The sequence below is a fragment of the Phasianus colchicus genome, chromosome 1, assembly GCF_987193195.1.
Source record: "Phasianus colchicus chromosome 1, bPhaCol1.hap1.1, whole genome shotgun sequence".
NCBI classification, from domain to species: domain Eukaryota; kingdom Metazoa; phylum Chordata; class Aves; order Galliformes; family Phasianidae; genus Phasianus; species Phasianus colchicus.
The window spans coordinates 94,737,583-94,753,074 of record NC_143436.1 but is presented as its reverse complement, the minus strand read 5'-3'; the positions used below and the strand labels follow the sequence as shown (position 1 = coordinate 94,753,074).

General features: G+C 39.4%; 2 protein-coding genes across 4 annotated transcripts in view; one reads left to right on the top strand and one right to left on the bottom strand.

Annotated features, from left to right (window-relative positions):
* HTR1F (5-hydroxytryptamine receptor 1F) overlaps nt 1-15,492 on the top strand; it is a 111,039-nt gene that overhangs the window by 10,814 nt on the left and 84,733 nt on the right. The gene's annotated exons all lie outside the window — the stretch shown is intronic.
* The window catches only part of LOC149919877 (uncharacterized), a 72,363-nt gene continuing 68,154 nt past the window's right edge, over nt 11,284-15,492 (bottom strand). For both annotated transcript variants that reach the window (XR_016463729.1, XM_090134476.1), the window contains exon 4: nt 11,284-11,411. Coding sequence is in view for 1 of the 2 variants with exons in the window: in XM_090134476.1 (XP_089990602.1) it covers nt 11,315-11,411 (97 nt within the window). In the remaining variant the exon portion in view is untranslated. The remainder of the gene's footprint in view (nt 11,412-15,492) is intronic.

Genomic DNA, 15,492 nt, shown 5'->3' with positions numbered 1-15,492 from the left:
CCATGGACAATGGGGAACTGTACGGGAACCTTTGAATCACAGCCTGAATCTCTGATTGATCACCTGAGGCAAGCAATGATTCAGCCAGGGGAGCACAGGTGAAAGCAATTCAGCTGAGTGACTGGAAGGGGTGGAGCCTGGCTGCACCTGTCCTAGACCCATTTAAGGGCTGACTGCCACTGAGGAAGGATCTCTTTCTGGAGGTCGCTCCCTTGGAGTTTTCCTGTGAGCCCAGGACATGGATGAGTATTTTTATTTTCATTTATTTTCAGTTATCCTTTTCCACTATGTGATAATCTTTCTAGCTATATGATCTGTAGACACCAGTTTAACCACTCTGTATATTTGTTGATTATACTATTATACTGTAGGGCAGGAAGTTGACCTAAAATCATAGATATATATGTACAGTTTTGTTTTCAAACTTGTGTTTTGCTAAATATTCAAAGACCAGGCTTGTGGTCATTAGTTCTGCCTCTTTTGTGAGGGAGACCTAAAGAGAGGTCACATCAAGTGCAGAAGACACAGAAACATCACTGATGCTGCCTGGATTGGTCACTGGCTTTAATCATAGACAGGGCTGGAAGATGTTATGGTAGCAGACTGCAATGGACAAGGAAATAACCAAAGGAGGCAGTGGGATTATGCTTATTGTGGGGCTCTGTTAAATCAGAATTGCTGCAATGAGCCAGAGTGCACACAGTCAAGGTGAACAGCTGCTGCAAATACAAGAGCCCTCCAGAAACTGCCAACCCACCACATTATGGCTCTGCCTGAATCATCTTCTCTGTCTGAACTGTTTCCACAGCAGGAGCAGCCTAGGTTGTCATCTTTCTGGCAGCTGAATTCATTTCTGCCTTCTTTGCTAAGAAGACTTCACCTGGCTGGGCGAATTTCTTTCAGTTTCTCCCATTTCTTCAGCACAAATAATAAGGCAATTGCATGAAGCATAGTAATAGCAAATAGCTATGTGGCAGTACTACTCTTTAAATGAAGCTCTTAAGCTTCAGGAGAAAACAAGGTTTACTTTTCCTTCTTCAATAAAATAGTTGGGCCATTTTGTACTGTGAAGTAGTACAGTTTTGACAGGGTACATCTGGGGCTACAGAGAGCACTCAGCTTTTGATTTAATCATCTTACCTCAAGCCTGACAATTGGTTTTCAAAAAAAAAGCTGACTTCCATTCTTCAAAAATAAATTGTGTAGTCTCAGCTGAGTCTCCCAAGGGAAGAATGAGTCTCACCCAAGCAGCAACCTCTCTAGATTTTGATGTCCATACTGCAGGACTAGGAGTCCATTCTATTGTGGAGAAAATAACAGAGCCTAAGCATGTGTACATACAGTTGTCAGACAGAAGATGTCTTTTATCAGGACCAAATTAATTCGAATAAACCATACATTACACTGAATGTTTCAGTGAAGGTATTTTAAATGATTTTTTTTTTCAGTGTTTAATTTATTTTTTTTTACCTTTTACTGGAAGTCAATGCATTTACTCTTTTGCATTACCTGCTCTGTGCATCCCTCTGTCACTCTTGCAGTGTGAGGCCTTCCCAGTTCCTGGGCCGTTACATATTCTTACGTATAAAGATTAAGGTTGATCCTCAAAGCAAAGAACGTGTGGAAGTCGGGGCACCATGAGGAAAATCATGCCTTGTGACTTTGATTCTACATGTTGAAATGAGACTAAGATACTTAAGAATCCCCAGATTAATTCACTGATACTTCTTATTTTAAAGAAAGATAAATATTAGGAGAAAATGAGAAGTTCAGCTAAATTAAGCAAACAGTTAAAAAATAAAATCAAACCAAACCCACAGTCTTTTTTAAATAAGACTTTCAACTTTACATTAGACTACAGAATACAAATGTTTTTTCTGCTAATAGCATTTGAGCAAAAATAGATCAAAATCAGATATTCTAAATATCAGGGCAGTAGTTCTGTGGAAGACCTGCCTGTTAAATGCTTTGATACAGAATGTTAGAGAACTAAATAAAATACATAAAACATAGTTAAGTAAGAATAGGAGGGAAGCTATGCTGGGTGTGGAGGGATTTTGTTGCCTTTTGCTCCTTTTGAAGAGCATCTACAAACTTGCAATGAAATCAAGATTCACTCAGCAAGCACAACCCCTCTCCACCAATCTACTATATTTTCTTCATGGCAGTTCTGTATTTATCACAGATGCTCAAAGGTGTATTATACTACTGTGGATTTCTTTCAGAGTTCATTTTTTGGCAGAGGAAAGGCTGGTTTTGATTCCCCTGTGCCTGTCATGGATGTATCACAAACTTCCTGGTATCTTTCTACTCCAATGTTAAGATTCATATTCTCTGCTGAATAGTTTAAATAATATGTAGACTTGCAGCATAAAGAAGTCCATCATATATGACACATAGAGGAAGGGCATGCCTGTTTCCCATGCACTGTTCAGCTACTTAATGATCTTTATATTATTCTATGAGAAAAAAGATGTTTACCTAGAGATATCTGAAATCATGCTCTGAAGAGCTGCCACTGAGTACCAACTGTAACTGATGAAGATGGGAAAATGATATTTATGGTGAACCGTACGTTCACTGAAACACTGCAATTTAGAATGGTAAATTTTATATGAATAAGTCCAAGGAATTTTGCCAGAAAAATCTTTGACAAAACATTTTTGAGCACAGAGACTTTAATGTTTGAATGTTCTGATACATGTTTCTAATGTTCTGATACAGCACATAAAGAAGATAGAATGACAGTAATTTAGCAGCAAGGAAGCATGTTCCAGGCTCAGCTTCCTGCTCTCTGGGACACTCCTTTCTTGCTGCCTCCAGCAGAAGGCTCTGTCTTCACATACAGTAGAGGAGGAGCTAGCACTTAGGTTCTTTTGCTCTTGCTGTTCTCAGGCTTGGAGCCACCCAACAGCAGCAGCAACAGCTCTCCAAGCAGCTTGTTAGAGGACTCTTTAAGGTACAGATAACCTGGTTCAAACCCATTTTTTCCCTCTTTAAGAAGAATGACTGAAATGGGCTTGGGATAGAAGCTGGAAGAAACCAGGTCTTGGTGTTGGCAAGAAGTGTGCATGTTGGAGCTGCACTACCCTGCCCCAGTACCAGCTGGGGTAAGAGTGATTAAAAAGAAAATCCAGAAATGCAGTGTCCAACATTTTTGGATTTATATCTAAATGGAAAAAAAAACATACTTTTGGCAAAATTTTTTCTTTTTTTTCCCCCTTATTACTCGTTATTGGGAAAATCCCTTTAATTTAATCTTCCTCTATGAAGAAACACATGAAGACCATGGGGAAAACAATGCACCAGAACTGCAGCAGCTGGATTACGCCCGTGTAAATCTCTTGCAAGAAATACTTGTATCTGCTGTGTTTAGATGTGTCCTGAGATAAGGATGAAGAAAGAGAGGATTGAGTCCCAGTTGTCTTTGAAAAGTGAGTTCAGTTATGAACTCACATGGAGATGCTGCTCTTCTTTAAAAGTATCCTAATAGCACCTGGCTTCCACCGGTTGTCACCACAGTCTGTAAGATGGAAAAGTGTCTGTACAGTTAGTTCATCCTACTCCTTCAGCGGGTGGTAGACCTATGCAGAAAGCCAAGGGTGATACAGTTGAGCAGGGTCTTTAACTCTCATCTTCCCAAGTAATATGGCAATGGTATTGACTTCTTAGGTGATGCTAAGCTGGTGACCTTTTACATAAATAGCTATTAGGGCCATTGCAAAGTTAATGTCAGCTTGTAACAGCCAAAGGTAACTTGGTCTAGTGGTTGAGGGGATTGTTTTTCTCAGTCAGAAAATTCATGAGAACAAGTTTTATGTAGAAACATGGGGGGGGGGGGAGGGAATTCTGGCTGGAGTTTATCCAGAGGAAAAAAAATTAAAATGAAATTAAAATGCAGATAGATGAGAAATTTTCTGATCTAGATGCATTTGTCTGCTGAAATCCAACTTCTAACATGCATAAAAGAAGTACACAACAAAGAAAGAGAACAAGGTGAAAAGTACATTTATATTTTTCTCTTTAATAAATCTGTGAAGCACCTTGCTGCCACAAGGCAGTGGCACAAGAATCTAAATAGTTCCATGCTGTTGTGTTGAATTTCAAGTTTAAAGGCAGACTGACAGAGAGGTGTTTTAAAATACACGTAGGATGAGGCACATGAGCCACACAGGAAGGAGCACTGTAAGTGTCAGAACTTTTACAGCACTTATTTCATCATAACTGACTGTATTTATAAATGGATTTCTGACCTTCTCTGATTCCTTTCATAAAAGTAATACATAGTCTAGGTGCGACCAAAACTTTTCTATCCTTAGCTGAGTGAACTACTTGTATGACAGTTCACAATGCCTTTTCTGCTAATCTAATATGTAGTACCTCTGTGATTAACTGATTTTTACTTTCTCATTTTTATTAGGACACTATTGCATAGACTTCTTTGGCAGTACTATGACATAAAGATTTGTTTGTTGAGCCTAAATACATTTGCCTTTTGAAAATTCATTAATTTAATCTAGAGATTTATAGGCCATTTGATGAGTGATAAAATTATATGGTCAGCTTAAGAAGTAAGGCATTTATATAAAAAGGAGTTTACTCTTGTATGGCTGTAGATATGACTCACTGAACCAAGAAGTCAAAGCGCTGCAGGGATATTAAGAATATAAAAACAAATGTTTTAATAAATTGAAGTAATTAAAGAATACAGGAAATACAGACTTGTTCGTCCTAACTGAAACAGAAAGCCTTTCTTTGCTAATGAGAACAAAGCACACTCCTCATGTTCCCTGTTACAAATCTTCTGAACCTACACCTGTCAAGGAAATGCTCTCACTTGATTTATTGCCTTTAAAGAGTTGTGAGAATCCATGAGTGTAAGAATCAAGAAGTACTCTTGCTTTCAGTAAGAAAAATGCTGATACCCTGACTCCTTAAGACTTCCCTTTTCTTGCCTACAATAGTCATCAACTCTGAAACAGCTGTGCTGCAATGAACAAATACCCTGGAGGAGTGAAGGGACTTTGTGGGCAGAACTTTTCTCAGAGCACAGCTATATCCCCACCAGGAGAGAAAAAGAAGTCCTTCAGCTTGAGGGTGGAGAGGGGGAAGGAAGGGGAGAAAAACACCTTCCTTCATATTTTCACCTCCTTCTAAAACCTATCTTGAAAGTGAGAATCAGTTTTTCTCTGTAGCAGAGGGAACTTACGCAATCTGTCCTCACTTCTCTTATTCATTTAGTGCCTCCAAGAGCAAACAGACTTACACCAAGCACCTCACCTCCAGCATCTGCAGATCTGCTCATTTGCTGCACTAAATTGGCTTAGATTCAGATCAAGTGATGATAATGTGCTACAGCAAATAACTAAAGAAGTAACTCAGAAGGTGTTTATGCCTTTTGAATGATTAACCAGCTAGTTCCTCTTCTACTTTTTGTTTGTTTGTTTTTAAGCCCTGTTTTATGTATGTGAGAGGAGGAATCAGTAAGAGGTAGAAGAAGGGTCCATATTAGAACCAGGTGAATATACAAACAAATGAGTTGAAAAAATAAAAATATTTCCAATGTATTCTCTGCTTTTTGAGTTCTCCAGTGTGGTAACAAGGAGGCTGTACTGCTGACTGTGTCACTGGGCTGTTTGTGGGAAGAGACGGTAAAAGCAAAACCCTATTTGAACAGGCAAGCTATCTTACTGCAAATCTCCAGGCACGTGCACACAGCCACCACTGCTATTTTGTGCTCACTGCTGGCTACAGCACTGCTTGCAAGGAAGATCTGAAGGCTTGTCTAAGACAACAAGGTTTTGCATCACACCGTCTGAGAAACTGCCATCTCTTACTTCATGCTGAAGAAGTCAAGCTATCAGAGGGACAAAAGCTGCTTCTGCCTCCTGTAAGAAAATAGCATGAGCATCTGTGGGCTGGGAGTGATCTGATGGTTCTGAAGTTTCCTGCCTTGCCTGGTTATGCTTGATGTTGCACAGTCTCCCTGCTCTAAAGAATATGCTCCATACTACTATCTGTGGCAGGAACTAGGCTGTATTGTGGGGCAATACCTGGTGGTTGCTTGTCGGTGCTGGGAAACAGAAAAGTCATTTTTGGTTTAGTGGAAGTGCTGATGAGTTGCAGAAGTTCAGCAGGTTTCCACTAGGCATTCTGACAAGAGTGGTATTCAAAAATGTAAGTATGCCATTGAACAAGATTTTAAAGAAGTTGCTAAATCAGAGTAGTCTATTCTATTCTGATTGTTCAATATGAAAAACACAGGTGGTGAAAAGGAAATGAAAAAATCACAGGTAAGATACTGAAGTGGAATTTCTGTTGTGTCATCTACCCATTTTTTCTTCCTAACTCTATCACCAGACCTTTGTGAACCACACTATGTACTAGCAGTTCAGGCTTGCCAGAGCTCTCTCTGGGAACAAGGGACCTTGGTTAAAAACCTTGCAAAGACTGTAACGGAATAAACAAAATTGCCACAGTAGTTACTTGTCATAATTTGAATAGTCCATCTTTGGTTCAATCAGAACAACAACCAAGGCTGCTAACAATCACTTCAGAGCATTTCTAGACATGATTTATGAATGCTGAAAGGGAAGATAGCAAGCCACTTCTGTAGCCAAGTTTGTAATGCCAGTGTCTTTCTGGGTTGGAAGGGATTCACAAGGATCTTCAAGTCCAACTCCAGACTCCGCATGTGACCACCCAAAATCTAAATCCTATGTCTGAGAGCAGTGTTCAAATACCTCTTGAACTCCAGCACTTGGGGCTGTGCCCACTGCCTTCTGGTGCAGAACCTGTTCCTAAATCCCTCCAAGATAATGTTCAGTTCTGAGGCATATGATACTATGCAGTGCAATCAAATAGTGTAACGGGAGCTGATCTGAGGAGGAAGGAAGGGTAGAGACCAGGAGAAGGAGCTTTACACTCCAGGAGAGCCCAAGGCTGCCCCCTCGCACACCACAGCATTCAGAGCTGCTGCCAGGCTGGTACAGCAAATTCCTACTTCATTTCATTCTCTGCCACAGTATAGATCATCATTTATTCTCCCTGCATCTCACTTTCTTCATCTGTAAGGCAAGGTGAGGAGTCCTCTATGCTTAAGAAAGCACTGGGAAGAAAAATACATAGGAAAGTAAGAGTAAACCTGAACTCTGACACAACGAGCCACATGCACGCTGCTCAGACTGACAGATTTTTCTGTGATGAGCTTCCCTGTGGCTTCTCGCTCAGTTTTACTCAATCTGTGATCGTGGTATGAAAACATGCAAAATAAAATAAGTAAGTTTTAGACAGGGCATGCAGTTTTAGAGATACATCCTTGATTTTACCTGTAGCCAGGCATAAGATTAAAGGATGAGAACTGAGGGATGGTGGTTCAGTCTTGCAGCACTTTTCCCAGAAAGGTGGTACAAGGCATTCACAGCTTGGTTCTGTAGACCTATCCAAGGCTTCTGTCTTCCCTGTGTGCATCAATATCAACTGAACATTGATTTTCAGTGCAGCTTTTCATCATGGAAATGTTGAAAGTTTAATTATCAGGAGACCCTGCACAGGTTAGAAGAGAACATACAGAGCTTAGTACAGCAGCTCCCAACAAGTTCTGTGAGCAGTGAAACTTTTGAAGCTTGCTTTCCTGTAGCTCTTGCTTCTACAACTGTTTTCAATCCTCCTCATACACATTTTCTGATGTCTAATAGTAGGTAGAACTCACGCTGTGGCTTTTCCATTACCAGGGGGTTTGCCTTATGTCTATTTGGCTATGCGTTTTCATGAAGCATGTAAGAGCTCTCGATCTCTCAGCAAATGCAGTTAAAAACAGGCAATGAGTTCAAAAGGACCTCATGGGGACTGACAGACAGCACACTCTTGTAAACACCATTTCCCTCGGAAACCGAATTAAGGGACTGGTGGCTGGTTACGTTCATTCAACCCTTCCTTTTCTGTCACCAACAGATTTTCTTATTTATTTATTTTTAAGCAGTGTTAATTAACACCATTTTGGTTACAGGAAGCCAGAAGGAAAAAAAAATGAATTTTTAAAGTGTCTTCTTAAAATTATTACTGCTGATTTGCTTGGTCAGGGATTTCCACTGTATGGTTTCTCCTTTGAAATAATCTCAAAATCACTATTTCTTTAAGGTTGTTTAGAGCAACATCACAGAAACCTCCCTCTGCCTGTTTTCCTACTGGAACTTTTATCTTTCTTGATTATCAGCTATGTTCCCATGACAATTCCTGCACTCACACATCCCAGAATTAGCTCCTAACATGTTCCAGCCTGATGGTACATCAAACCCACTCAGTACTCTGGGAGCTACGAGTACACAATAGTCTCTGAATGTGTGGGGAAAGAAAGGTCTCTAATGTGGATACTGAGACTCATATATGTGATTGAAAGATGGGAGAAGGGATGGACAGAAACGAGTGGAGAAAGTAAAAGACGCTTAGGTTTATTCCTCCCAAATTAATACGTTTAATGTGTCTAAATAATTAGTGTATACCTTTGGTGAAATGGAACTCTTGCTTTAAAATGGATTATCATTTCAACTTCAGACGGATGATAAAGCAAGAAATTGAATCTATCTGTCCTTTGAATTAGCTCCCCTGCAGCTTTCCTTCACTGAACTCTCAATTTTCCTGGGAACTCACTATTTCTATGGGTTGAGCAGATGCCATTTCCACTTTAAATGCTGCTGCATAGCTGTATGTGCATTTCAGCTGCAGAACTATATGCCTTTCTCGAGATTGTAACAGTCATCTTAGTTAAAAAACCTGAGATCTACTCCACATAAATACCTCAGTCCTCAGATCTAGCTGCCAGAGTTGCACCAGACCTGGATGTATACATCCCACTGGTCCAGTAGCTAAGAGGGGAACACCTGGATGCTCCACTACTGCAAGATAAGTAAATGACTGCTCACAGAAAAGCTCCAGGTAGGTGCTGGTTTGTCTCCACAAGTACTACTGGTTTACTAGGAAAGCCATCATTTATCTCTCATGTTTTGTGGCCGGCTCTAATGTTTCTCAGCCAAGGCCCAATAAATTCCAGCCAGGGCTCCTGGCAGATCTTTGTAGACAGTGAGACTGCTAGAACGTGTTCAGCTTTAATACAGTTAGCTGTAGAGCTGCTGGCTAATTCTGTCCTGCCAGTAGTTCACCAATGAAAGCTGCTCTGCAGCTTCCTAGTTATGTTTGCTCCTAGCTTTTCTTGAGAAGATGTCCAGACTGGAGAAGTAAAGCTCTTCAACTTGCCTCCATCTGAGAACTGCTTACAATCTCACCATCTGTCACAACAGCATTTTCTAAAGTTTTCTTCTCCCTCTTGGTGCTTCTTAAGCCTTTTCAACATTTGCCCCCTGGCATTATTCAAATGGCACAGCAGTGCTGAGCCGCAAGAAACGCACTTGGGAACACTCACATTTATGGAATATCAGAAAGTATTTCCTGCCAGGTGATCACCATCCCTATGATAGTACCAGAGGGAACAAAAGAAACCCCACAATCTTCTTACACTATAAGCATAGTTACCACAACATCAGGTATTAGAAAAAGTATAATTGAGAAAATACTTTGCTTCACTGTTTGAACAATGTTCTGAGCTTTCAGCTACCTTCAGCTTTTATAAGATATCTATATAAGAGATAAAGAAAGATATTTAAAGATGCACAGAGATTTTTAGGTACTCAATTTGCTTTATTCATAGCCTCAGCACTATAAATGCTTTAATTTCAGAGGTGTTACTGCAGAAGCCTATTTATTTTTGCTGTGTATTTTTTATGAACCTTTAATTATACAAAATTTAAAGTAATAATAATATATTCAGAGGGTGTCTTTTCAGATGTGTCATCTACGTAAATAATATTGTTTTCATGCTGATAGGATCTCTGCCACAATACTAATAAAAGCACTGCTGTCTGTTGCACTGCATAGCATCTATCCATCTCTGTAAATATAGAGTTGCATGAAGAGGTTGCTAACTGTTTCTATGCTTCTCACCAACATCCCAACAACCCTTCCACCAGTTCAAAGCTGGCACCTCCCAGACTCTGTGCTGGAGAAATGGGTGGCCAGCAAACATGTCCTGCAAATCTACAGGCTGATCCCAGGTTCAGGTCAGCCCAGAAGACCATAGGAATAGAATTCCAGTTGAGTGAAGAAAACGTTGCATTATTGTTGCCTATAATTCCCTAATCACCTATTATTGAGGTGGGAATTAGCACAATAACTATTGTAGTGTGCTTCAAAGCTCCCTGGTTTTCATTTCTAACTCCTTGCTCTGCACCACCACTTCTGCTTCATTCCAGCAACATCCCACCTCACCTGAGAGATTTCTGGGTCAGGAACCGGAAAGGGAGAGGCAGAAGAAAAAGATGAAGTCTGTTTAAGGGATCAGGAAAGGGAAAAGAAAGATTAAGGAGATGTTGAAGAAATTAGAGACAGTTAAAAAAAAAAATTATGAGAGGCAGGGAAGGGACATACAGTAATGGCTCGTGGAGATGCCAAAACATAGGAAATATTTTGGTACCACAGTGTTACTCTCTATCCTTCATTAGCAAAGCTCTGCCCCTGATGGGGAGAAATGTACAGGCTGCCCAGCACTCAGCAGTATAGACTGGAACGGTCACCTTCTCTCCCCTATGAAATATCTTCCTCTTTTTCTTCAGCACTAGGAATTCTTCTACCACACACAGATAACATCACATTTTCTTCTGAGAGGAAGAACACTAGTATCAATTTGACAATTTAAAACAGCTTTCAATTTGGTGGTTGGACCATTTATTTTAGGGTGCATGCTTCAGCATCCTAAAGTTTGCACTACTTCTGTATGACTTATTGCTGACACAGATTTGACACATTTCCACATTTCCATAAAACCACCTGTGCTATAAGAGTTGCACCGTTTCGCACAAACACTGGAAAAGCATTAAAAAAGGATGATAATAATAATAATTCAGAAAACTAAGGGCACAAAGCATTCCTGATCCACTAGGTGTCACAATTAATGACAGGTTCTGGAGGCAACATCACCATTTCTGTAATGTATCTCTGAACACATATTTCACATGTCAGTAATGGCATGTTGCAGCCCTTGTGAAAAACCCAGCAAACAAGCTCTGCTCTGCTACCTTTGGCCCTGCAGTAAGCACCACCTTTGCTCTTTCAATCTTCCAAACTTACACCTTTGCAATCACCAGAAGTACAGCTAAGCTTTTATTTCATCTAGGTAGTGAAAGACATCATAAAGCAGTGACACAGAGGGTAATACTCACTCCCAGAATAGCAGCAGACTGCCTGGTTGTTCACAGTCAACCTTTTAGGGAGCAGGGCTCCAGCCCTGAAACATGGGCTGCAAAAAGGTCCCAAAATTCAGCTGCTTGATATTCACACTTATGTCCTCATCACATCCTTTCCTAAAAATGAAAGAGCAAAAAAAATTCAAAATAAAAAATTCAAATAAAAACATAATTTCTAATAATGTGTTCTTGTAGCTATGCCTTCAAAACCACAGCAAGAAATGCTTTAAAAAGGAGGTAGTGTCTTTACTCATTTATTTACCTACACATTGTATTTTGTAGCAGCAAAGAAAAGGAGTCCAAAAGCAGAACAACATTCAGTGGGGCTCTGAATTACCATCACCATCTCACACTCTCATTTCTCCTCCACTCTTGCAAAGGAAAACACCTTCAGATCAAAAGTCCTATATCTGCTACTTCTGAAGATTCATTCCCTTGTCTTTACAGTGATGACCTCTGCTTTTTAATACAGCTTAGGTAAGGAAACACCTTTCTGAGAAAATGTAAAACTAGACATGAAATATAGACAGAGAAGTTGTTCTTACAAGTTCAGAAGGCTAAGGAAAAGTTCAACCCAAATCAAAATTTTGGTTTCATCTTTCTCTTCTCCATGCAAAAGAATATTTGACTACCTTCTTATATACTTATTATTAAAAAGTTATCTCAGTAGCAAATAATTTCAATTTGAAACACAGATGCATTATAGAATGGATAAAGTCTGAAAACATGGGAATCATGGAGGTACATAAGGACTCGTACTATAACCACATTCACTGAAAACTTTTTTTCATGAAAGGTAATAAAATTGTTACAAATAACTATGATTTTCTAACTCTCAAAATAGCCTGAAGGGGAGAAGCAGCAGGGTGTAGATTCTGCTCACCTGCCAACAGCATGGCATGTGAAAATGTCATTGTGAAACTCCAAAATCACAGTCAAGAGAATCCCTCAGCAGTCATTTAGTAGAGGAAAAGGCTTACATGCTTAACTGTCCTACAGTGCAGTAACTTTGATCATAAGCTGAAATCATCTGTATTTCTATTGCACTTCCCTATTAATCTTCTGAAACACAGGCTGATGAACTCTTTTTTTTTTTTCTGAACCTTTAACAAAGACAAGAGAGACAACAGAAAACAAACAGATTTTTTTTTTTTTTTTTTGAATCATACCCTGACTTTTCCAGTTTTCTGAGAATTTTTGTCTTTAGTATATTTACTTTTATCTCTGGATTTTTATATACCATAAATAGAATTTTTTAGAATCATAGAGTCACAAAGGTTGGAAAAGACAGCCAAGATCATTCAGTCCAACCATCCACCTACCACAAATATTTCACTACTAAATCATGTCCTTTAATACAACATCTGAACACTTCTTGAACACCTCCAGGGATGGTGACTACACCACCTCCCTGGGCAGCCTGTTCCAATGCCTCACCACTCTGAGAAAAAATGTTTCCAAATATCCAACCTCAGTGTCAGCCGGTGCAACTTAAGACTGCTATCTCTCATCCTAGAACGAGTTCCCTGAGAGAAGAGGCCGACCCTCACCACATCACAGCCTCCTTTCAGGCAGTTGTAAAGAGTGATGAGGTCTCCCCTGAACCTCCTCTTCTCCAGACTAAACAATCCCAGTTCTCTCAGCCACCCCCTGTAATACTTGTGCTCCAGTACCCTCACCAGATCTGTTGTTCTCTGGACACACTCCAGGACCTCCATAACAGAGAATATACTTACGCTTCCATTCATTGGTCACAATGCAGATGAAATATTTGTATAAAGGCGCAGATTAGTTAAACAATAATATGAAAAGCTAATGGGACTTAAAAACCTAAACTAAAAAGGTTTTTGAAAAAAAGCTACATTAAGTTGGGGTCATGTGATGTTAATCTAGACAACATCTGCACCCAGGTGATTTCACTCAGATGTTTGTCTTCCCTCTAACCTCATGAATGATACTGAACAACCCATTTAATTGAGTATGTACTCCCTCTTAGCCAGGGCCAGTTTGGAGTACATACTATGACACAGGGAGAATCTGTTACTCACACATGCATATCTGGCTCTTTGGCTCTGGGTAATAAAACAACTTAGCTTCTCAGGGTACTAGGTTAGCTTTATCCTATAGGAAACATCCTACTTGAAGTTACTGACTGCTGCTAAGAATGCCATCTGATAGTAAAGTGCTTGCGGTAATGTTAAAACAAACAAACAAAAAAAAAAAAACAACAAAACAAACAAAAAAAGTGACCCCAAAATCAAGACTGAGTGATATTGGCTCAAATCCTGGGCATAGACATGTGATGCCATCCAGCAGAGAGCTGTGGGATGGTAATAACTTCTTATATATTCCAAGGAGCACTTAGCAAAATGAGTTAAGCCTTTGGCACATAATGGCATATAGGGCAGAAAGTATTGTTGGCATCTATTCAATGTCATGTAAAAATCCCAAAGTTGCAGGAAGTGCTGCACTTTGATTGCAGGGTTTTTTGAGCCCATTTTCATTTTTCTTTGCACTTGCCTTTTAAGCTTTGATCACAACACCATACAGCTAAAGGCACCTGAGAAACAGATTGCTAGGCAACAGATGCTGCAAAGGACAGCTTCCCCTCCCTCAGCAGAGATGTTAAGAGACCTTATAGTGCTCAAAGTTGCCTGTTGCAAAATATTCAAGACAAAAATGGCTTAGTTTTATGAAAGTAATCAGGTGAAGCAAGAAAGGACTTTGCAAGTAGAAGTTAAAAACAAACAAGAATAGGAAAAAGGCAATTCAAGAACAAGAAAAAACATGATGGAAAGCTACAAAAGGCAACAAGAAATAAGGAGGTGCTTTGAAAAGTATGGGAGCAGGGAGAGAATAAGAGAAAAAATTATCAAAACAGGTAAAATGTATGTAAGCTTATAGAGTTATTGTTATTCCTGTAAAAGTTTATTCGTTGTTAAGAAGCTGTTTCTTGTTCATTTTAACCACTGTGTAAAAAATTAGACCTACCGGGAGTAAACTGACCTTACTGCTGTGTTTTTCTGCAGAATTAACAAAGAGAGAGCTTCATTTCTACTCAGTCCATAAATTTAGTCTATGGACTAAATAGAAAAGCTTAATTTGATCACTATTTAGGAGGAAATGCAGAAATATACATCATAAGTAACCCAGGCTACATAAATCCTTGTAGACCATGAATGGTTATTTCACCCGGAATACAATTTCGGAGCCAATATATAACAATATATAAATGCAAAATGGGATATACTTGGCAACAAAGCAAGCAAAATATTGCATCTACCTAATAAGACCTTCCCTTAGGATAACAGATGCCACTAAAGTAACCTGATCTGGAAGCATAGTTTAGTACTGCATTTTGTACTGCAAAATGCCTTTTCCTCATCTAAATACTTAGGTGTTGTTTTAAATGTGTAAATAGAATTGATCAGTAGGGTACACAGTGGCAACAAAAACAGCCACTGCATATGAAAAACAAACAAGATACTGTGCTGCAATCAGAGCTGAGTGTTAAAGATTAAGAAATGCAGATATATAGTGAAAATTAGACTGCAAAGGATATTAAACCAAGCAGGGGAAAAACAGAGCTGCTATGCAGGAAAAATGGAACAGAGATTAAAGATAATCTAGGTACAGCATTAAAACTAAGTAAATATTCTGCCTCACTTCAATCAGAGGAGATGTTGAGTATGGAATAAAAGGCAGAATGGCTAGTGGGAATCAGGTTAGGGGAATTGTTAAGAAGCTTATTTGGTCTTTGGAGATCACATAATCTTCACATCAGAATTCTGCAAGAACAAGACTTAAATGAACATAAAATTGTAAAGAGGTTCACAAAGGACTGTTTCAGCCTGCCAAAATCCTAGCCTAGTGAAGGACAAGGGTTCTATCCACAAACATATCACTAAGTTGAAAACAGAAAGGGGGAGAAATGATTTAGCTGAAGGGCAATCTTCACATGAGAACAAACAGATCCTAACGTTAGAAAAACATCTCCACCATCAAGGCAACAAAGTTTGGGAACAATCTTCCAGTGAGTAACTGTCACAAAACTAGTTAGAAATGGAGACCAGTCAGTCTGGAAAAGGGATCGAGTGACAAATCTACCTGAGACAGGTATAAGAGAGAATGTTTCTAGTTCTTTTATCCAAAGATTTCTCTCTAATCAAGCCTCTGTGATTCTTCCACAGTGTCACAG